This window comes from Numenius arquata, chromosome 2 (assembly GCF_964106895.1).
Source record: "Numenius arquata chromosome 2, bNumArq3.hap1.1, whole genome shotgun sequence".
In the NCBI taxonomy this organism is placed as follows: Eukaryota; Metazoa; Chordata; class Aves; order Charadriiformes; family Scolopacidae; genus Numenius; species Numenius arquata.
The window spans coordinates 108,275,975-108,300,577 of record NC_133577.1 but is presented as its reverse complement, the minus strand read 5'-3'; the positions used below and the strand labels follow the sequence as shown (position 1 = coordinate 108,300,577).

General features: G+C 43.3%; 2 protein-coding genes across 2 annotated transcripts; both read right to left on the bottom strand.

The window, feature by feature from the left end:
• Nucleotides 1-529: 529 nt before the first annotated feature.
• HYAL4 (hyaluronidase 4) lies at nt 530-1,537 on the bottom strand. The gene is given in 4 exon segments (XM_074167661.1): nt 530-978; nt 981-1,202; nt 1,205-1,321; nt 1,324-1,537. Coding segments are annotated over 4 exon segments (1,002 nt in total).
• A 12,430-nt stretch (nt 1,538-13,967) lies between these two features.
• On the bottom strand, nt 13,968-24,359 carry LOC141479146 (hyaluronidase-1-like). Its single transcript, XM_074168185.1, has 3 exons — nt 23,442-24,359; nt 15,549-15,638; nt 13,968-14,396 (listed from the first exon to the last, which is right to left on the bottom strand). Exons 1-3 carry the CDS (start codon nt 24,357-24,359, stop codon nt 13,968-13,970), a joined length of 1,437 nt encoding a protein of 478 aa, XP_074024286.1.
• Between the last annotated feature and the right edge of the window lie 244 nt (nt 24,360-24,603).

Sequence of the window (24,603 nt, the reverse complement as noted above, 5' to 3'; positions counted from 1 at the left end):
TGTGACAAATAGCTTATGTGGCCTTTCCGCAGGAAACCTACTGTCTTCATCCAGTTTCTGGAAGGATGTCCAGAATACATAAAGAAGGACTAGGGTAAGGCACTTATCTTGAAAATATTGTGTGTGTGTTCAGCTGATATGAGCAATCCTTGGTTCTGCTGCACCATTTGCCTGCTCTGAGGTAGGTATGGGACTAAATTAAATGTTTTTGAGATGCAGGCACGCAGAAAGACTGCTGGTTTCAATTTCCCATTTTGATGTAACATTGAGCAAGTTGCTAACATCTCTGCCTCAGTTTCCCTACTATGAAAGGGGCAGCTATCTGGGGATTAGTTAACAACTGAATATCTGAGCAGAAGAAAGTACATCGGGTAGGATTAATGTATTAACTGCTTCCTACATCCTACACCAAATGGCTGAACTCCTTTTAATCCATTCAAATGCACGTTTAAGTATAGCATATCGATGATTAAAAGCAAAAAAAAATAGGTATTTGGGGCTGCGTTTTTTCTTCAGAACATTGAGCTCTTTAAGGCATGCAGACAATTAACATGAACCAGAAGAGCTGGCACAAGCAGGAGGATTTCCATTCGGATGCACCATCTGCAAGAATGGTTAAAGCATAAATGCAGCCCACATTGTTCCAGGAAAAGCTTACCACAGAGAGAAATAATAAAGGTTCACCTCTATAACCTAGTCAAGGATACACAAATACAGGCAAAGCATAATCTTGGGATGTCATGGAAGTAATCCTTATGGACACATTCACCCTAAACTGAGAAAAATTCAAAATGTTTTGACTATTTCCAAGGGATTTCTTAATGCCATTGGAAGGATACAAGGCTGCATTGCTATCCCAGAGCCAGGAAAGTTCATTGTTCCTCAAAACTTCGCTTTTTGGGCAGGAATCAGTGTAGTTCTGATCATGGAAACTGTAATTGTGACAGTTAGGGTATAAATAGCATCCCCACAGACCTTTGGTCTGCTTTTCATTCTTAATGTAGTTGTTTCCTTCATAAAAGCTTTTGCACTGTCTTCAAAGGGAAGTCTGGCTAGATGTTCAACATTTCAATTTGCTGAAATATTCCTTTCCATTTCGGTTATGAGTTTCCTGGATGTTCTTCTGTAGACATCTTTTGCATCCCAGTTGCCGGCACATTGAGGTCTTCAGCACTCCCAGTCTACGACAGCTAATCCATTAAGTCCTTAGCTGGGATGTGATAGTTAATGTCACTGCCTGTTTTTTCCAGAGGAGTTTGCAAACTGAAGTTGTGGGGTGGGCCATCATTAACAGGGACCTCTTGTGATGTTTACCAGGGTAATAGCGGAGCCTGTTGAAATAAAATATGGTCATGTTCTGCCCTCTTGCTTTAGCTAATGGGCTTCCAATTATACGGAACATTTCCAGGTTCAGTACGACATCATGCCTCAGGGAGCAGAGGTCTGTCAGGTGACTGTGAAAGTCTTCCTCTCCCAAAACGGTGGTCAGGCTGTTTTCATAGCAAGGGAAATCCAGGTGAGTGCTATGCAGAGCCATGCCAGAGGCTGAAAGGTGAATGATGCGTAACGGTATCCCATTTTCAGGCAGTATTTTCATGACTTAAGAAATAACGTGAGACAGATCTCCCAGTTTGTCTGTAGAATATAATAGAACAGGTATTATTACTTTTTCCATATATAGCTATATGAATTGGTATCAGCCACTTCTACTGTGGCTAACACTGAAGAAACAAAGCAATCTAGTTCAAATAAAGGGGCAGATTCCCAGCTGAAGTAAATCAGCATAGGTCTGTGGAGGCCAGTGCACCCACAGTTGTTTGTCTCATCAATCCAGGTCTTACTAAAATCACCGAAGATGTTGCCATGATTTCAGTGGGCCTCAGGATGTCTTAGTGGCTGGGGCTGTTGCAGTTGGAAAGGTTGATGAAGAAATGGTTTCCTTATTCCTCAAGCTCTCTCAATAATAACAAAGGTAACTATAAAATCAAACTTTGGCTTTTATCACCATCTTCACAGCTTCATGAACACCCCGATCTGTCTAGTACAGTGCCAGCCAGAGATATTCCAAATAGCTCTAAATAAGCACACATATTTCACTGTCGTTGTGCAGTACCGTAAAGGGATATAAATTCAGACCCCTGATAGCTGTAAAGCAGATCCATGAATGCTTGCTTTGCGCTATTTATTAGCCTGGCTGTACTATCACATGGAGCTAGTGCCTTCCAGACCAGCTACGATAGCTCTGCACAGTACTGCATTGTACAATGTGGACTTTGATGCTAAGGCCTGTGGCCAGTGCTATGAGCAGAATCATTAGTCACAAGGTCTCTGCTGATTATGTGTGTATTAAGCAGGAAAAAACCCAGATATACCACAAAAAACTAGATACTTATATGTAAGAGAGAGGGAGAGTCTTATCCACCTTCCAACTCCAGGGTCCCCACTGCATTCAAAACTCTAGGGAAATCCCATACAGCTTGTTCTTCTTCCTCAGTCCTTGCCTGCCTGCTTATCTCTCCTGGGATTGTGACCTGCTGGAGGTGAGGACTGAGGGTTTCATATGGGCAGCCAGACTGTTACATATACTAATGGGTATAGCTCATCTATGTTATCCTTCCTTTATCTCAAAGCAGAAAACCAATCAGTCATAGCTGTGTACCTGGGGTACTTTTCTGGACCTCCTCATTCCCCAATTTCTTTGCTATTTTAGGATACGACTGGCATGACCTAACTTCAGATACCTGCAGAAAGAATATCAACATCCAAGGTAGCCAGCGTAGGTACTTTTAATAAGCCATAGGTGCTTTTAGGATACAGTCATCTGACAGTATGAGACATCAGAGCGCTCTGAAGTGTTCAAGATGTGCCTGTTCCTCCCGCTGACCAGACAGACAGTCTGTAGAACCAGTGCAGTGCGGCGTAGACTCTGCAGAACTCCATGTTTCATCAGAGAAATCTCACTCCATGAAACTCACAATACTTTTTGTTTAGTGAAGGGAAGGCCTGGGTTTTCAAAACCACTATCCACAAGTGCCATACCAGCATTAATAGGCCTTTTGGAAAATGGTGTTAATGAAAATCAGCCCAATTTGCTGAGTACCTCTGGGAAAAACACATACCATACCAATAAATCAAACTCAGCAAAGCCACTTAGGGCTTGTCAGGATTGGAGGCCAAACTGAAGTTTCTTGCTAGAAAGATGTACAGCCAAAGCTAGAAGATGGTGGGCTTCCTCTTGCAAGGAGACAACCACTCAAAGGACCAGCTTTAGAAAGTCAGGCTTGCTGACCCATCTGCCCCAGAGGGATGGAGAGAAGGGACAGGGGGGTCCTGCCAGCCCAACAGCTCACACCAGCCCTTGCCTGGGATCAGCATGGGCTTTCCACGAGGGCTGCAGGGAGGCCAGTGGTGCCCAGCAGGTCACTCTGCTTTGCCTACAACCAACTGCAAAATACAGAAACCTTGCTGTGCTGGAGCATCATTGCTGAGTACTGCTCTCACAGTTCACAGAGAATCAGAGCTGTAAGAAAATCCTGCCAGAGGGCAGCAAATCCCTACAATTGTTTTTTATTTTTCAACTGCGGCATGTGATTCTAAATTGAAGCCTGCTGAGTTCCCCCTGTGAAGAGCTGTACCCCCATCCTGCCCCTCTGCTCCCGCGCCTGTCACAGCCTGGATGGGCAGGTGTCACTAGCCAGGCTGGGCACATCCCTCAGGTGTTTTACCCCAGGTTTCAGGGAGTGCTTCCCAAGCAGGATCTGTGTCATTCGGCAGAACATATCAGCAGCCTGCCTGGCGACCAGTCATGCCCTGGGGCATCTCATGGCATCACCCACTGCACCACAAACCCTGGGGCAGGCAGGCCCAGCGCTGCCCAGCCAGGCTGCACCGTAACCCACCTCACTGGGGGCTGCTTTTGCTGGGGTCTGCCCACTGGTGGGAAGCGGGGAGACTCAGCACTGCTCCATGCCATGGGTCAGTGTGTCCCTCCTCAGGGGAGTGTTATTAGCCCACATTTTACTGGATATACTGATTTGCTGCTCCAAGGCCCTCGGAGCTGACACATGGGAGAGGCAGCAACCTCAAGCTGCTGCTGCTAATAATAATAACAATAATAATAATAATAACAACAACAATAATAATAAAACAACAACAACAGTAATAATACCACTATAGATTATTAAAGGCTGTAGGGAAGTGGCAGATCTCCCTGTCATCGGGGACTGTCCTGGTTTGAGCGACACAGGATTAGTTTCTCTTTCAGTAATTTTACTTTTGGGTAGGGACTCTTCTAATGCTAGGGCATTTTTAGAAGGCCTTAATGTCTGAATCTGTGAAAATATTTACTTTATAGCCAGCTATGGTAAGCAGGTTTCAAGGTCTCAGTGTTTTCATTCTCACCAGACGCACAGATGAGGAGGAACGAGACCTGGGCACTTGACCCAATCTGGCCAACAGAATTATTCTACGCCATGAACATCACATTCAATATAAATTAGAAAGTTTGCTGAGGAGTTTTTCTCTCCCTTGATGGCTGTGATCCTGAGAACTTCTTGCCCTGGTGCCGGACCCCTGAGCCCTTCCCTACCTCCCGAAGCTGAAGGGCTCGCAGTGTCTGACATTTGTTGTCCCCTGTTGGGACCGCACAGCTTCCTACTGACAGAATTGGCTGAGTATAATCCTTGTGTATTTATATTGGTATTGGGATCAATATTGGTTCTTTATTATTATTAATGTTAATTATTTAGTATTATTCTGTTAAATCGGTTTACATTTCAGCCCTCGTGTCTCCTTGTTTTTTCCCGATTCCCTTTCCTGGGTGAGGAGGGGTCATCGGGTAATAGAATAATTGTCTAAACAATAATAAATTGTTGTGGGTTCTTCAAACCATAACAGGGACGTAACACAGAAAGATATTTGTAGTTGCTCTATTATTAAAGAGGAAACAGTTACCATTTTATATTCTGTGTAAAGGCAAATCACTGAGGTTTACCAGCTTCTGATTTTATTCCATTTGATGCATTTTGCCATCACACAAGCCCACACACTCCAGCTGGGGGCAGGCTCCTAAGCCATTTGTTTGCAGCATGCAGAAAGGATGTCCTGTGCCCAAGCTCTGCTCAGTATTTTTCCCTTTATCCAGGCTTTTCAAATTTGTTTCTAATTGTGCAGGATTACAACACACTAAAAAATTCTCCTCCTCTTTTTGCTTGGTATTTCTTTCATTTGTATCTCTCACAGTTGACAAAAACCAGGATGAATGTATCCATTTATACCCCTTCTGCTAATTATAATTTAATCTGTAAACAAAGCAACACAGAGGCAGCCCATCTTGGTGACCATGTTACAGTAAAAATGTACAGTGGGCAACAACTCCCGACAGGGAGAAAGTAGAAACTATATGTCTTTATTAGACAGCAAATAGTTCTAAGACTAAGCAAAATCAGCTTAAAACAGGGAGTTTTGAATTGAATAGGCATAGAAAACGCTTGAACCAGATCATAAGATACTGCTGGAAAAAAATAGCTGGCTAAATGATAGGAAAAAGACGAAGCATTTATCAGATTATACAAACCCTGTATCCCTCTCCCCAATTAATCTAGAACTCAAGAAGGTACTTTCAAGCTTTGGCATTTATCTTGTAACAAAAGTCCTCCTCCAGTGATGTTTTACTATTCATACCAAGGGATTAGAAAAATTGCAAATGATGAATAAAGCCAATGATCTTTTCTCCTTTCTGGTTAACGTTATTGCAACAACACGGTATTGACACAGCACAACCTGGATGGGCTTTACCCTGTCTGTCTCAACAGGCAAGCCGATCGCTAAATACCCTTATCAAAGACGTGCATGGGTTTTGAAGCAAGAATTTTCACACCCACAAACATCCAATAAAATCCCTGGATTTTTACAGAATAATCCTTTTGTTGACTTTTTATCAGCAAAGCTAAAACTAGTACACTCAGAAGTCTGATGGGCTGGAACAAGGTTTGTCCAGTTGAAGTCATGCTCTCACCAGTGAATCTTGCTCTCTGTGCCTGTCTGGATTTGGAAGCAACATTTTCGGGGACTGGTGACAGAGGAGATGACCCTGACAGCCGCAGAGCTTCAGCAGCCTCAGGGAGGACAGTATGGGAGAATGCATCACTGCCGTCCTCTACCTTCCTTCATATGGATGGGGGTTTATGAGACCAGGGCATCCTTCAGTGATTTGCCTTGATGAGATTCTGCAGAGTATCTCTGCTATGTTAGTAAATGCAGGGGACTCAATATGCAGCATAATGAATAATAAAAATGGAGCAGGACTTCATCTTACTATTATCTGACTGACCTGGTAACAATGATGGCTTATTATAGCTGAGATTCAAACCCCTTTAGTGCCGTGATTCACTAATCCTTATGAAGGTGCTGGGAGTGCATGGGCTGCCAAGGGACGTTTTATAGTGTTTCAAATTTAGGGCAGGGCACCCTCAAAATGCTACAAATTAAAGTATGAATCTGTTGCAGCAGAGCTATTTCCCATAGCATCTGTAAGGAATAAGCTGAATAAAGCATTAAAAGCTATAATTCGGCATTTTAAAGCACATATGTCAAGTTAGGAAGCAGGTACTGATAGCAATTTTTTAGTAAAATTTAACATACTATGGTGAAAGATTGGGACTGCTGGACAGAAGAGAGCAGATTTTAGCAGACAAGCTACGTATCTGCATGGGGCTCATCAGGACAGTCACCTGGCCTCTATCATCTCAGCTCCTTTTGCCATCAATGTGCACTTTTTCATTATGTACGTGAGACCACTTTTATTCTGGTGGCTGACTAGATAGCTGGACTCCTGAATATGGAAAATGAACAAAATTGATCAAGTGTCCTTATGCTATTTACTTCTCCTCCACTTCATGCTTCAGAGTTGCCTCTCATCTGCAGACAATTACACCTGACAGTTGTCCAGCCTGGAAGATTAGACTTATACTTAATGTTCGCAAAAAGGCAGATGGTTTGATGGACTGGGTTAATGGCTCACTGAAACATCCATAAAATCAGTCTTTATGCTTAGCTTGTATTTCCCTGATGCTCTTGGTGCCAGTGACTGGGTCATTTTCTGGCATACACTGAAATAATCACAAATCTTCTTTGGCCTGTGTCCAGCCTGGCAAGGTTCTCAGTGCTCCATACCACGATTTTCCCCCTGTTTTAAGCCCAAAGCTTTTCCAGCAACCCCCTTTTCCAAAGAGGGTAGCCTTTGCACTAGGAACTATATTATGGATGCTTATACTATAGAATCAGCGTAATGGCCTGAATCCTCAAATAGTCTGAGTGGTCTGCATTGTTATCACATTATATACATTATGCTATGAACAAAGCAAGGAGATTCACATTCTTTGAGAGTACGTCAGCCTCAAGATGTGAAGACTGTGTTCAGGAGCTGACTTAAGCTGACTCCCAAGATGCCCAGGTTTCCTGCCACACTGCGCGTTTATCTGCAGTTCGAAATACCCACACTGCGAAGAGCCACGTTTGGAAGATGATGTGCTTAGAGGACCACAAGACAGCGTAGCCATCTACCTGACTTCAGGCTGCATTAGAAAGAAGTGGGAGCCCATTTTAAGGCATCAGATCTGCTTGGGCTCCCCCTCTCCAGGGAGCTCCTGAGTACATGGTGCATCCACTCAGCACGGACCAGATATGGGCTTCATGGTATGTTGTTACCATCTGCTTTTTCCTGTATTTCCGACGTTACTGAGAGAAAAGATCAAATGCCAACAGGTTAGTGTAGATTTACTCTTATTCCCCATAGCATTTTAAATTATATTGAACTGATTCTTTTAAGAAGTAGCTTTCCTGATTTAATTGTATGGTAAATCCTAACTGAAACTAAATAAATGATGGTTGGTGTTCTGAGCATGTCCTCCTCAGAAATTAAATAAAAGCTTAACCCTGCACAATAGGAAGGAGCTGCCTCTCCTCCCACTAGCTTTCCCAGGAGTCCAGCAGAGTTGCTTTGTGGTTGCACTGGGATAAGGTCGTGCCTCCACACGGTGCAGAACAAACACCCACACGCACACTGGGGCGATTACAGCTTGCACCCAGCACCAGCAGATTCGGGTGGCATTCCTTTCTTCCTACTCCTACAGAATAGCTGTAGCACAACAACAAAAAATCCCATTTGATTTCCCCCCACCACCAGCTGAGTATTACATTAGAACTAAATGTTATTGTTGGAGGAAATACAACAATTCAGTGTTGTCAGTCTAAGGGATTATTGCAATTATTTTAATCCGGGAGTCATGTAAACCTTGGTAAGCCTCATGTATGGATGGAGACTTTGAACAAACCTAATGAGCCTCGCTCAGTGGCTGTGCCCCCCTGCAGCCTCCCCATCTAGCTCTCGTCAGCTGCTGTATGGCCTGCTGCTTCCCAGGGAGCACAGAGGAGATGTTTTGAGGAACTGCTGCTGACTGTCCTTGTGGCAGCTGGTGGGTGCTGGGAACTAATGGACTAATGCCAGCCTAAAAGGAAAAATCCAAGGATGAACAAAGCAAACATGAATATTTCATGCCTGCTTTTGAGCTACTGGAAATCAATAAAGATATACCATCTTACATCGGATGAGGTTGTGCCCCTTTAAGAGTGGAGAAATCACAACCAAATTAAAATAGGAGATTGCTTTCTGGAAAATCACAAATCAAGTGCTTTCTATCAAAAGTGAGGTAACTCTACCACTCAAATTAGCATCTTCACTGCAACCAGGTCTGTTTATTGTTGGGTTTTAATTCAAGTATACTCAGAGCTGAGTATTGCTGCTGAGATACGAATGCAGTAATGGTGCTTACACATCACTACTCCTTCTAAATCAAAGTGCATCAGTACCTGAATTCCTACAGAGGCCCAGGGAGAGCTTGTCTTCTTCCTCCCTACTTCTATGTTTAGCAAAATTGTTATTTGTCCAAATTCCACAAAATAAAGTTTGATGATGAGACTTAAGAAGAGAGTACTTGTCCATGGAGCAGCCCAAAGTTTCTGAAGGGCTTCAGTTCATGCTTGTGTTAATTAACTCCATGCAATCAGCATCACTTACCATTGCAGGTACTCAAGGACTTTGCAGGATCTTTGTGTGTGACTCAGTTTCACGAGGCTTGAAGAAGCACCTTTGATAGAGCAGTGGAGTTGCATGCACTGGCCTTGCCTCCCTGCTGTCCTCAGCAAGGCCAGCTTGCGTCTCCCCTGGGGACAGCACTCCCTCATCCCTGGGACCCACTGTAGTGCAGTGAGGGTGAGGAGGAGCTGGAGGAAGATCAGCATCACCAGCAGGGCTTGTGCTGTCCCACACAGGGGACTCCTTGGTTCTCCCCAACCCCATGGAGCCAAGGCATCCCAGCGCAGGGAAGGGAAAACCTGGTGTGAGCCTGTTTTAACATCCCCATTGGGAACCCAGTGCAAAAATGGAGAGCCAGAATCCCTGGGCTTTAAAATGCTCGTGTGGAAGCTCTCCTATGAGGAGAGGCAGGAGCAACCATGCATGGGGTGCAAGGGTAGCAACATAAGGTGAAAGTGAGTGTCAACTGAAGAAAACCCAGCTGCCCTCTGAAGAAAACCCACTGCCCCTATTGCAGGCGAGGAGTGAGGCATCACCCTCGTAGGGTTTCCATAGGATACCTCCCTCCTTCCAGTGGGACATACAGGGTGAGTGGACACAAAGCCAAGGTAAGGAGCAACTTCAGGGAAGTGAGATCTAAATGTTTTTTGTTTGGCCCGGGAAAACCAGCATCTGAAAGAGCAATATAAAAAATGCTCTTAATAATCTGCTGTCTAATTGACTGAGAACATTATTACTTGTGTGGAAACAAACATCATTTTTCCAAAAGCTGCCCACAAATGTCAGACTGCTTGGCTGTCTGAGGAGAAAAACCAGGACTGATACTCTGGGCTGCTTTGCTTCTCACAGATACTGGAGAGCACCTTAAATAAAAGCCAGGAGAGTTCTTGCTGTAATGGAAAGATGAGAAAGGAGCTGTGACTCTCTCTGGGAAAACAAGCTGCCAGTGTGTTAAAATATTATCCTAGTGAAAAAATAAATAAAATGTTTGAAGAGGCCACATTTATTGTTGAAATAGGAGCAGCCGCATGAACAAAGTTTAAAATATTGTCCTTTGAAATTACAGAAGTCTGCTTATTTTTAGCTTGTTAGATGCTGTTATCTTCCCGTCTAAACGCGGTTACATAATAGACATAATCCCCACGGCAGCGGCAGCCATACGTGCCAAGCTATAGGGTTACACAGCTGCCTCCGAACTTCTTCCCACCAGGCAGAAAACAAAGCCTCGCGCCCCTAGAAACTCTTCTGCTGCTTCTGGGTCAGACTTCCAGACACGCGTATCACAATATACACACACGTATGCTCATTCATATGCACATGCGCATGTAGATATGTGTGTATATTAACACACACACACACATCCCCTTGTTTTCTTATTGCAGCTTCAACAAGGTATTCATTGAATTGGAAAAATACTACCTTGGAATTACTCTGGTGACATTAAACAAGGGATGAGCTGGTGCGTTGTAACTATTAAAAGCAGCAAAGTTAAATCTCAAACGCAGAGTTACTTTGAGAAGCTACCCAAAGAGCTCTCCCCCCTTTTCTAGTGTGACCTCTAACTGCTCCTTACGGCTGTGTGCTATGGTATGTGGAAAGCACGTGGTGCCATTGCCGAATAAGAACAACTTAGAGGCTTTAATCTCATTAAGCAGTATATGACATCATTTGTTTTCCTTGAGTTTTTTGAAGGATTGGACTTTTGTCCCTGAGAAGCCGTACTGTTCCCAGCCATTGTCGTTCTTCGAAGTGTACAGAACTATCGTTTCTAACTTATTTTTAGAGTAACCTGTGTTTGCAAATACTCCCACTCTCCGAGCCTGGCCAGATTGACAGGAAATTACTTTTCCTGAAATGTAAACAAAAAAGTAGTTGTGGCTGCCACAGCGTCTTAAGTCTATCAAAGTTTCTTTGGCAAAAAACTTTCATGTGTCTCCTTATTATGCACAATGTGCAATTTTAATTCACTACCTACAACAAATGCTTTCAGTGCAAAACCGAGGTAATTTTTAATTTAAGCAACATTGTTTTATCTCAGCAAGGAGTTTTAACAGAGGAAATGGACACATGGGTATTTGTTCACAGTGTTACAAATTCAAAGTGGTCCGAGATTTCATTCTGTTGGTTTTGTCTGTGCAGGCAGTTAGCACTTTTTTTTTTTAACCATATAATTCCCATTTTTACAGAGCCACTGAGCACTGACCCTCGCAGAGAACATTGCATTTGGAAAAAGCTGATGAAACACAAAAATGCCGGTATGATTATGTTCAGCCAGCAAGCCTTTCTCATTTTTTTTCACCTTAAAGACTCAGTGGCAAAAGGGGACTTCAGAAAACACATTAAATACCCACATCCCCAAATTGGGCCACTCCGGGCGAGCTTTACCTCCCCTGCCTTTGACATCTGGTGAGGCACCGAGGTCTGAGCTGGTCAGCACAAGGAGCCCTCAGCTTTGGGGGAGCCCAGCAGGTGCCCTGGCATGGCAATACCCCCCATCCTTGGACCAGCACATCACCTGCTGACCCCCATGGGGGCATGGAGGAGGGCAGAGGCTGCCAGGCACTGTCTCTCTGCTGCCAAAGACGGGTTGGGTGAGCCATGACCGTTGCTGCCAACTACATACCAAGGCTGCTTACTCACAACGTATTGTCTTGACTGGCAATACTCAACTTACAGGCTTTGCAACTACTTCCCTATGGGTTTTGCCCACTTCCTTAGCCCTGACTCAGCTGTGTGAGCAGCACAATGTGAGTCAGACAGAGGACTTAGACTTCAGAAAAAGCATCAGGGGGAGGCACCTTTTTTTTAATGAGGGAACTTTTGACCTGGATGGTTTCACAATCCAGATCACATGAGGTCACCTGAGCAGCTGTGCCAGCACAAGCAGGGGACAACGTACCACAATACAGGGACGGGAATGAGAGCAAAGGTTGGGAGTGGGAACAAGATGCCGGTGACATCTAAAGCTGGTAAAACTGGGACCACATCTACCTGTCAGACTGCAGTGTCAAACAAAATGAGTCCTAGTCTTTCCGTACATTTATGAGTTGCTTAGAACATACAACATTATATTAAGTGCAACACCCAGCAACGGTGAGAGAGAAAAGGGAAACGAGCACAACATTTCCCCAAATTTCAAAGTTTTGGAATGCTAAATTTGAGAAAAGCTGGAAGCCTGTCAGTCATGCTTCTGTTGGTGTTGTCTATCCTCTGATGAAAAGCAGAGGATTAGAGGACTCTATAGATCAGCATTTGGGAAGAGTAAAGATATGGGGTCTGAGTCCATTGTCATCCTGAAGCAGAGGTGGTTCAGAGGAAATACAGCAAATCCTTGTTCCTACTCTCTCAAGAAACTAGTGCCCACTTCCCAGGATCAACTGTGCTTTAAGAGCTGGTTCTAGCTAAGGACATCATCATAAAGGTTAGAGCACAGTTCTCTGCTCCTCCAAATAATTCTAACACAGATAGAAATTGGATACTGTCTCTCCAAGTGTTGGACCACACAACTAGACCAGAAGAAAAAAATTCGTAACATTACATGTATCAGAATGATCAGGCAAGACATACAACAATATTAAATAGGCTGCAATGAAAAATACACTTTGCAAAGCTTTCTCTACTTGCTATTTATTATGTGTACAACAGTAACAGCTGGAGTTTGATTTGATCCAAAGTACCATCAAAGACAGAAGAGCACTTATAAAGAAATAAATTGTCAAGATTGTAATTGTATGATACTGTTTGGGAGGATCAATGAAGTAGGGGAAAAAAGAAAAAAGGATACATTTCCCCTAACTTCTAGGTGTCTGGGCTTTGCAAGAAAGCCTATTCATTTTTATTTTATTTCAGTGTGTAGACCTGGATTAAGTGAATCAATTTTGAAGACTAATATTAATTTAATGCTAACAAAAGACAAAACATGATTGTTACCAACATTTTTACTGTATTTCACATTTCTCCACAGGAAAGAGAAAATAAAGACACCAGAATGTCAGTAAACCCTCCACTGGAAGGGTGCTGAGTTCCCCCCACGAGCGCAAAGCACCCACAAAAGAAGGGAAGGGAGCAGAGGAGCCTTTGGCCTTCTTTGTTTCAAGGCAGCTGGCCCTGCAGGGTGATGCATCCTCTGGGGTCCTGCCGAGCATCCGGCTCCAGCCAACCTTGAACACTTGACCCATTGACTGGCAGTTGCAGAGATTTCCAGTCAAATAGTATCTTTGAATCTGATGGCACAAAGCTACCACCGGAAAAACCTCTAGAAGTAACATGAATAAAATTAAGCCTTGAAATACTGAAATATTCATTATTTTAAAGCATGCACTGATGTCTATACTTTTCACATTGTCTATGCAGAAGCAGTGGGATCAGTGAGTTGCAGTGGATGTGGATCTGGGCACCATGCTGCTGCTCACAGAAAATGCCATTTGACTTCAGCAAGAGCTGCAGTGAACATTTTGCGATCCCTGGTCCACATGAAAACTCTCCTCATCACCATATGTTAAATCGTCCAGCCATGAAACAAAAAGGCTCAGTGCCCTTTTTTAAGCTGCTACATGGATGAATCCTTGTACAGGTTTATTCAATTTGTTTACTCAAGTAAATCTTCTACTGTCACAGGAGAAGCTTCATCTGTTGAATGTATGAGTAAAACATGAGTTAAGAGTAAAGGAGCTGGTAAAAAAGAAGGGGCTGCTTTCAAAATGTTTCATGTCTGAAGCAATTCCAGGAGTGGGAAATGAAGAATGAAACTAATGAAAAAATAGAATGAAACTATTTAATCAACAACGACTTTTCCCTTCATAATAAAAACTTGCTAAGGGACAGAAGTCTTAGTGGCACCATTTCTTATTTCCTTGCACTGCCTGAGAAGATGTTAGTGTGCAGTACAAAGCAGAAGAAGCTGCATGGCTCCTAAGAGGAAGACATAAAACTTCTGTTTTCTTGATCTACTGAAGACAATGTGAACCCAGCCCTCCATTAGCCTTTGGTCAGGCAATTCACAAAATATTCCTGTCCAACCCTGGTAACACTGACACATGAATCTCTGCCTCATGGCTTCAATACTCTCCAGGCTGGGTTCACCAGTCACCTGGAACCTGGGGCCCCTCTTGGAGTGACGGGCTCGGATCTTAAAATTAGTAGGTGACAAATGGAGGTAATCAGAAGAGTCACTGTTTTTGCGGATACATCTTCCATTCTTCTTACACAGGACTTTGCTACAGAGTTTGGCTGCTGAGGTCACATTAATGACATAATGTCCTAAGGGTCCATCAATGTACTGTTTCACAGTTGAACAGCTCTCCTGTAGATAATAAAAGACCATGACACATTCATCAGTAACTAGCATTACCTCCAAATTTCTTATACCTAAGAAGATGCTGGTACAAAACTGTTCTTGCCTAAAATAACCTGTTGAGATAAATCTTGCTGGATTTACATGCTGGAGTAATTTATTCATTTAAGTGAGTTTACTTCCATGGGTAAGATTAGCAAAATATTAATTATTTACTATATTTTTATTTGGGTGTTTGGTAGCAACATACAGTATTAGACTAGGGAGGAGTCCTAGTAAACAGGAAAAGAGTTGATGTGCTAATCTGAAACTAACTAGTCCCTTAAGTAGAGATTTCTGGTAACTGCTGATGAGGAGCAGTGCATGGGACTAATAGGTTTTAAGGCACATATGGAGTCACCACTTTGGTCCTGACCTCTCCAATTTCTTCAGTTTACAAGGAGCCACATCACTTTCAGAAATCAGCACAGAAGTAGCTGCATTTGTGGCTAGAAAGTTCCAGTTCAGATCTCCCTCTTCCTCTGCCCAAGTCAGCGATGCTTTGCCAGAGACTTCAGGAGGAGGAGAGCAAACTGTATGAAAAGCAGAGAGGGCACTGAAGCCCAGCCAAGGTTCAGGAGTAGGAGACAGCCTGCCCTGACTCCTGTGAAACCCCAGTGCAGCCTCCTGCCTCTTCCACCTCTTCAAGAAAGATTATTTGTGAAAGCCTGAAGAACCTGGGAGGACTAGACCTTTTCTTGTGGTAACATTATTTTCCGTGTGTCATTTCAACACTAGTGACCAGAGAAAACACTCCTCCTCCAGACTCCATTCCTTCTCTGTGGATCTGTACAAACCAGCATAGCTACAATGCAGAACACAGAAAGACAAGCTGTGCTTATATTGGTATGTTATTTCTTCAAAATGTGTCTTTCTTCTAACCCGGACTCATTATTCCACAGTGCTACAAGGGGCCTGCCCAAAGCAACATGCTCTGAGGAAATGGGACTTCTCAGCCTTACGAAAATATAGAACTAACGAGACCTGAAAGTGATACTGAGCCATTGTCCTCAGTCGCTGGTTGGTGACATTGATAAAGACAGATAGGTGCTATGGAGGGTGTGGTGGCAGACAAGAGGTATGGAGGTGATTCCTTAATACTAATAAATCAATACGACCTACCTTTGAGCTGGCATATTGCATACTGCCCCAGAGAACAACTCCAGCTGCTCCCAAAGCCGCACTTTCGCCAATGGTATTGACCAGATCCGTCTGAAAAAGAAGGCCAAAACGAGACATCAAGAAATCAAAGATATAAAAATAAAAAAAGCCTAGGATATAGGTATCACCTTTTTTTTTTAATTTATTTTCCAGGGGAAACATCGGTCCTGTGGTATATTCTTCACAATAAAATCACTATTTAGTTTAGAAAGATCTTCTGTGTATCTCCAAAGGTTTGCATAGGTTGCATTCATGAGTGTGACAAATAAGTAATGAAATCATTATAGTTTATTCATAAGGGGTCCTCCAACCCCTTATGAATCCAACCAAACTGGTTGGAGTAAGAATAGAATGAGCCATTTTATCTACCAGTCTTTGAATGATTACCATACCTACGCAGGCACCATTTTTGGCAAGTGATGATAAGTGTAATCACACATCGTTGGATCACCCTTACAGTGTCTAATTGCAGTTGATAGGTTTTAGGCAGGTGTCTAACTTGTGTTGCTTTAGCCATGCCAATGCAGTTACAGAGCTGCTGTTCCTACCAGCATGAATGGCATTATTCCAGGAAACATATCTTTGAAAAAAGAGCCTCTCCTAGTCCTACATAGTGCCAAATGGGGAAAAAAACCCGCATTTGGGTACTGACTTTTAGAGCTGCACCAATAAGCAGTCGAATTGTAGCGACAGCAGTAACACAGCTCTACCAGAGCACAGACTGTGTGTGGAACGGGAGACACTTGTGCCTTGCCAACAACACAGCAACGTACCTTACAACTGTCTTAAAGCCTGAAACCCTGAATATTGTGTCTAGAGAAATGCAATTAAATCTTAGAAAATATGGAAGAAAGATCTTCTTCCATACCCAAATTTCAAGGCATGATCAATTACATCTAAAACCATTTCTCTCTACAATAATTTATTAGAAAGTAATTCCTGACCAGTGTTTGTAATGACATAACAATATTTCTTGATCTGATTAAGAAACACCAAATTCCTTTAAAACGTTAGCGATGGTCTTTGATCCAATCTTCTCATCTCATTTTAGGAGAAAACAATCCAAAAGACCAGCCTAATTATCACAGTATGGTGGTGGCACCTTAGAATGCAAAATGATAGAGTGGAAGAACCATATGATTATTGTTAATTACTCCTAAATAATTTATTTCACTGTGTAAATGGGCCTGTTGATTTACCAATGCGTAGTTAAGGAGTCCCCATTCCTGAAATGTTTATGGCCTGAGAGATAGAAAAAAAGGTACAAATAAATGCCGTGGGAAAGGGAGAATCTGATGAAGACTTGAAGACTTGAAGACAGCTACAGAGAAGTCAGAGTGAGCAGTGACTTTGACCCTTAACTAAAGGTTGAAAAAAACAGTGCAAGAAAACTTGCAGGAGTCTGGAACAGTAGAGCTTGCCTATTGGTTTTTACTGTAGGGTCCAGGGTGATAGAAAGTATAACTGGTCTCGCCTGAAGTTCGTGTTGCTGCTGATCATCCAAGTAGTCTTTTAGACAATGTCATTACTCTTAAAAGTGTATAGTTCAGTGCTAGTTTTATGAAAGGGTAGTGGTGTGGGCTGCAGGTGTTACTTTCATGTGGGAAATGAGGGTGGTTTTTTTCCTATGGAAAATAATTTATCAGTAAAAAAAACCCCCAAAACTATGTGAATTAAAGAGAAAAATATCAAATGTTAAGAGAATGTGAAATACAGCCTGACCTCTTGGTAATGAAGGTTCCCAGGCTTTCTTCATCTGCAAAGCATTTTATGAAGATTACCCAGATACAAAGGATGGACTGTGATTCTACATTAAGCACATGACAGTTGAGTGATTTAGCATTAACACAGTTCAGATCTCATCAACAAATTAATGAAACTTTTTCAGACAACCAAAATAAATCATCAATATATATTTAGCATTGCTGGATGAACTAAGACCTGAGCAAACCCTGAAATAAAGATTTCATAAGCAGTATGCTTCAGAAGTTAAGGTGCTTGACCAGGAGTCAGTAAATCGAGGGTTTGTTCCCTTGTATTCTACATCTTGTTTTTGTAACTTTTAGAAATCGTTTAGATTCAGATCCACAAAGGGATTTCAGCACTTCATGTCTTATGCATACAGATATAAAATAATCAAAACCGAGAACATGACCCTTAGATTTCACCTAGTCCTCTGGGTGTGTGAAGTCCAATGGCACTGATAATTTCACAACTGAAGTTCCCGAGCCACCTGTGCTTCCACTTTCCCGCACACCTAGAATCACCACCTTATCAATGCTGAGAAAGTCAGCACTTTTCTCAGGCTAAGGCCAAAATCCGGCATTTGATTGGAAGGTGTGCACCCCTAGGGATGCTTAAAGGACTCTTACAGCATTTGCACAGGTGTTGGTTGCTGGCGAAAATAGCTCACTGCAAAAAAAAAAAAAAAAATAAAAAATGCATGGGACTTCATTTAAACACTCTCCTTCCACCTTACGTTTCCTATTTTTGCATTCTCTAAAAAAAAGATCAAGTGCTGAGTCTCCTTCCAAGAGGAAAGAGAATTAGGATGACATGGGCTGAATTTTTCTCTTTTCCTCCATGCTTAAAAGATACATCATCTCCAGCTAACCCTCCAGCAGGGGTCATCTTCACTGTGAGGTTACACACAATGTTCAGAGGGGTGCCATTTCTCTTTCTGATGCCATTTCACTTTGCCCCAATTCAATGAAGGTCCAACAGAGAGCAAGAGAAAGAAGTGGGAACCTGAGTACAGCTTATGATGAGTTCAGCTTAATAATTAGGTAACATGCCCGCAAGGAAATAATTAAGGTCATTTCTAGGTATAGTTAGCTCTTTTACTGAATGACCAACTCATGTTCAGTACCTCAAAAGACAAAGCCATCAGGACAGAAGGGCTCTTCTCTGAATAACCTATGAACAGGAGGTCGCACCCTCTCTTTTATTTTTGCTCTCTCATACACTTGTTCTTTTTGGTCTGGCGATTCCCCAGCTCCTTCCTGGTGTCTGTCACAGGGTGCTGGATTCATCCTGAGCAGGCTGGGAAGAGAAGTTAGCCAAGAGTCCCCGCACCAGAACTGTGTGCTCTGACCACCCAGATGGTCACACAGAGAGGGAGGCACCACCACCACCTTCCCTTACCACAGAGAGGGTTAGAAAATAAAAGCTTCACCGCCCATTTGCGTGTTTTGAGAAAAGGTAAGTGCTTCTCATAATGGCAAATCAGGACCAGAGATAGGGAGGTGCCTCCATGAAGCCCTGAGTGAGGAACACAAGCTCCACGAGCGGTCTGAGACACAGCACTCCTGGTTTCGGGACTGAACCCAGCGCCACTCCTCACACGGCACAGCTTGGCATTAGTGAGGGCTCACTGGCACGGCTCTGCCGTGTGAGTGTAAGAAGTACCTCATGAGGAAGAAAACATACAAGTTTAAAAAATTGCAGATATCATTTTAAATATGAGCTTCTTGGCACTTGTCTAGGTGGGGAATCCTATTTTATTCCTTGTATCAGACCCTCATCCGTCCGTGTGAGAGGACTGTCCTGAAGAGGCAAATTTGTGAGTCAGCTGTCACTTAGGCCTCTGGTATTTCTCCAGGTGATAAACAAGTCAACTAAGCCGCTTCCCTTCTGATGCTCATTCTCATTCAGGCTTTTGGGGGCAGTGTGCAACAACCAAAGATCCTACAGATTATGCTGGGCTGTCTCCGAACAGACAGCTAATCGGCGGAGAGGAGAAGGCTCTAGTTCCTATCAATTCTTCTCCGTATTTTGATCAGCCAAGTCACTGCATTGGGCACTAAAAAAATAGGAGGTGAGCTAAGCTGTTTCAGTTTTGGAGTTTGAGAGGAAACAGGGCAATCAGTTTTAGTTACATGTTGAGGAAAGGAAAATAAGTACATCTCTTATCTTTCCTTTAAATTTTAAAGAGTCTTAGTTACAGACATGCTTTTTCTGTATTCAGGAATGGTAGTGCAAGCCTGGCATGGTTGCTGGGAATGGTTTCTGTACACATGCACACCTGGTCATCAGAGAAGAATATCTGTAGGTGAACGAGAGAATTGTTATCCATTATTCACAATTTCTTAGTTGTCATCCTGCTTTATTAATGACCTCAGCCACCTAGTCAGGAAGCACAGACGCTGCCGTGAGACTTCCCTCTCCCACACGTTTAGCAGTGAATTGTCAAGGCAGATAGTTTCTAAATACCCTACAGATGGCAAACTGCTGATACGCATTTCTAGCAAATACAGAAACCTTTCATAATGATTGGGATCCCAATTCAGAATTTATAAATTGTTTCCAAGAAAAAAAGCAGGATGAATTTCTCAGTTACCTTGTGCACAACTCACCTGATTTCCAGGCGTAGTCAGGGTGAAAGGTACAGCACACATAGCTACAGCAACCATTTGGGAGCTGGGTCTCTTGTCTTTCTGAAGGTCTGCTAGGCCCACATCTCTCCCTCAGCGACTCTGACTCACAACCATTCTTTCTATTTAATTCCACTGTGATATATACTGTATTTTTCATGCTATGTACTGAAGGGCTTAGACACAAGGCCTGAACGTGTCAGCAATTATTTCTGCTGGACCAGAATGTCACAGCTCTTTCACAGCTTGATGGAGCAGGACGGCGGTTCTCCTGGCCCAGTCCTTGTCAGAGCTGAAGCATCTATTAGCCTGTTATCCCAATTTTTCTATGGCCATTTAGTCTGGATGTCATTGTACTACAGTAGCTCCTTTCCTTGTCACGTTCTCGCACATCATTGCTGGAGCCCAGAGGTTTCATGTCTTGTTTTTAGGTTTGTGAGCATCACTCAGGGACATGTCAGCGGTCAAACGAGAAGCTCCAGTATAGTCTGAAGCCTGAACACACAAACCCATATTTAAAATATCTTGGTAGCTTGAGGGCTATGAAGGAAAACAAGAACATTCTTTTCCTGATCATTCTTATTTAAAGTTTTCTGAAGTGTAACCCTGCAAGTTCCCGGCGGTCCCAAGAGATACGTCAAGCCCTGTCCCCATGGCTGCCTGCAGAGCTGGGGACTGTCCTTATTAGAAAATATGTAGTGGACCCTAACCCAAAGATGTTTCTCTGGCTCTGTAGGGATCTTCCCTGGCTGCAGAGTTGTAAAGTGATTGTTAAAGCATCCAAAAGTAAATGGCTACATGCAATTGAAAAATAGGGCAGTGACTTAGAGAGTACAACTTTAGAAGAATGTCACTCCAACTTACCACTGTACTGTTCAGAAAATAGCTTAAGGTAAAACAGTAACTGTATGCCACCACAGATTTTGAACACGTGCATAACTGGTAACAGCAGGTTAGTTTTCATAGCTTTCGGTAACATTTGTGGTATTTTTATATTGATCGAGGGACTAATTTATATTATCAAAATGTATTATTACAGCCTGTATTTGAGGAATACTCATTTATTTTGCAGCCTGAGTTCTTCGGTGAAGGTGTTCTGGGTGAAATCCTGCATGTACCAATCCCAGTGGCTCCTTGCCTTCAGCGGAACCGAGCCTTGCCTATTTGCCCACGATTTTTGAGGCAGCTAGGACCTAGCTAGGACCTAGCTAGTTTCCACATCACACAGAAAACAGTTCCAAAGAATCCCTAGTTGCTGAAAATGAGGCAGGCTGAATTCATGGTTGCTTCTGTGTACCATTTGCTCCCTGGGGGCAGCCTGAAACGTTCCCCAGGCTTTCAGGGCTCCACTGCACCTCCCCAGCTCCAGCTCCAGACTGAAGCCACATGCAGCCTGTGGTTTCCTGAACTGAGCATTGACTTTTCCCTTGTCCCTTCTCTCCCTTTTGCTGTTCTGGTTTGAGTCAAGAACTTGTCTCCAGCAGCAGCAGAAGCAAGCTCTCATGCAGCCCTCTGTAAATCAAAGGGAGGGAGCACCCCCAGGCCCCCTTAGCCATTGAGGGGTTGTTTCCATGAGCTCCCCGCCCAAGATTTCCTCCCCTCTTGTGGAGTTGAAAGTGATCAAAGAAAAACTTTCGCCACTTGGGACAACTACAAGAGAAATGAATAAGCATCTGTGCCTCTCTTTTATGTGCATAAACAAAGTCAGGGCCACAATCATCATTACATATCCAGAAAGTATGGGATTTAGAATCATAGAATCATAGAATGGTTAGACGTGGAAGGGACCTTAAAGATCATCGAGTTCCAACCCCCCTGCCATGGGCAGGGACACCTCCCACTAGAGCAGGTTGCTCAAAGCCCCATCCAGCCTGGCCTTAAACACTTCCAGGGATGGGGCATCCACAACTTCCCTGGGCAACCTGTTCCAGTGCTTCACCACCCTCACAGTAAAGAATTTCCTCCTAATATCTAGTCTAAATCTCCCCTCTTCCAATTTAAAACCATTACTCCTTGTCCTGTCACTACATTTCCTGACAAAGAGTCCCTCTCCGGCTCTCCTGTAGGCTCCCTTCAGATATTGGAAGGCTGCTATGAGGTCTCCCCAGAGCCTTCTCTTCTCCAGGCTGAACAACCCCAGCTCTCTCAGACTGTCTTCATAGGAGAGGTGCTCCATCCCTCTGATCATCTTTGTGGCCCTCTGCTGGACCCGTTCCAACAGGTCCATGTCCTTCCTGTGTTGAGGACTCCAAAGCTGGACACAGTATTCCAGGTGGGGTCCTACGAGTGCAGAGTAGAGGGGTAGAATCACCCCCCTTGACCTGCTGGCCACACTTCTCTTGATGCAGCCCAGGATGCGGTTGGCTTTCTGGGCTGCCAGTGCGCACTGCCGGCTCATGTTGAGCTTCTCATCCACCAACACCCCCAAGTCCTTCTCCTCAGGGCTGCTCTCCAGCCATTCTCTGCCCAACCTGTATTTGTGCCTGGGATTGCCACATCCCAGGTGCAGGACCCTGCACTTGGTCTGGTTGAACTTCATGCGATTTGCACGAGCCCATCTCTCAAGCCTGTCCAGGTCTCTCTGGATGGCATCCCTTCCCTCCAGCATGCCGCCAAGCTTGGTGTCATCAGCAAACTTGCTGAGGGTGCACTCTATCCCACTGTCCATGTCTCTGACAAAGATGCTGAACAGCACTGGTCCCAGCACCGACCCCTGAGGAACTCCACGCGTCACTGGCCGCCAATTGGACATTGAACCATTGACCACAACCCTTTGAGTGCAGCCATTCAGCCAGTTCCTTATCCACGCATACGTCTTTACCATCAATGTTGTGGCCACTCTATATTTATTGCACTTCATCATTGGTTGAAGGAACATTATGTGACTCAAAAACTTGGTTTCTCTATTAAAAGGACTCCACAGTGGTATCATGAAAATACTTGGAGGTGTTGTACCTCTGAAAAGCAAGGTGGCCAATCCTCATCATGCAGGAGTTAGGAACTCCAGGCCAGACCAGTTTACTTGACTGGTTTATTTCTACACTGAATGAATTCACATTCAGATAAAGAAACAAAAAAAAAAAAAGGCCTGAGGCTCCTTCCTCATGAAAGTCTATCTTTCCATTACACTAATTAGTTTTAAACTTCACGAAAATTTGTCAAGTTCATTTCACAAGCTGTCCTGAAGAATTAAAATACTGGAATGAGTTACTTCCTCAAGGAAATGATTTCTTTGTACTTTCTTTCTAAATTACCCTCATTAAAAATATACAATGTTATCCTACAGAAGACCAAAGCACTGCAGTATTAACTCTTGAAAGGTGTAGAGTTTTGTACTATGACTACAGTACTTCATTTTAGAACGGCTGCCTTAAATACAAAAAACAAATGTATAAGTGCTTTATACAAAGAAAACTTTTAGAAAGTATCTTTTCTAAGAGGCTGTTTCTAATCTCTAAATTTCTAAAGAAGGTCTGCTTACCTCTGTTAAAACCTGGAAAGTATAGGCATAAAATGGTCTGGAGTAAACAAACACAGGCAAAACATAGTCTTTTCTAGCAATTGAGGCAACACGTATTGCCTCTTTAACCCGATAGTGAACAAATTTTAGTGCATTTGGACTTGACTTCAGGATATAATCCAGGTATATAGAAGGGTAGAGAGCCGTGCTTTCCTTCCACAGCCAAAGCAGGAGGTCATTGCGGGAAGACTCAATGGCTGGGCATTTCCCTGTGTATGTTTGGGGGTGTTCTTTGTAATCATAATTGTAGCAGTCTGGGTAAAGATAGTAACCCCATAACCCATTTGGTCTCATATGCTCAGCCAGGAGGATAGTGTTGTTCATAAAACTCTTGCCAGCATTTTCAAATTCCTCTTTAGCCACCTTCCTAATTTTGTCCTCTGACCACTGAGGATGCCGTCTCCTAACCATCTCAAGAGATTTATTTCTATAAATGCTTTTATTGCCCCAGTTCCTATCCCATTGGGGCCTCCAGTTTTCCCAGTCAATGACTGCAAGTCCCTGAAATTTCTTCATGGGTATGCAATAGTCAATGTCAGACTTTGCTTTATTAAGGTGTTTGGTAAGACTTTCATTCTGGGGCACCCCTCCATTGACAGGATGTCCATTATCTGAGTAGTAGGGATAGTATCCCAAATGAGTGTGATAGAAGATTGTCACATTGGATCCACTCAAAGTCTCATTGGTGTTGGATGCAATGTCAAAAACACCAAGATCCAGGTCCACCTTGTACCGCAGCCTGCACTGCTCTGTTGGAGCATTCCAAAAAACCATGAAAGGCTTGTGCAGAACCAGAGGGGCCCGTGCCGGCTTCGGCAGCTGAGCATCAACCATAGTAAGCAGCGATGTCACTGCTAACCATTTGACCCAAACATCCATGGGTTTTTTTCTGGAAAATTGTTATGATGTGTCCTTGAAAACAAAAATGAGAGAAGACATGTTACAAGGTCAGTAGCCACACTGGAGTCAGATAGGATAACAAAAGGCTGTCTTTTAGTTTGCTTATACCCAGTGCAAAAAGAGAAAAGTGCAAAACTGTGATCTTGTAAAAATTAAGTCTAATTTCAAATGCTTTGAAAGACTTTTTGATAGACTTCACTCTCTGGAGGTGTGTTCTGATGCT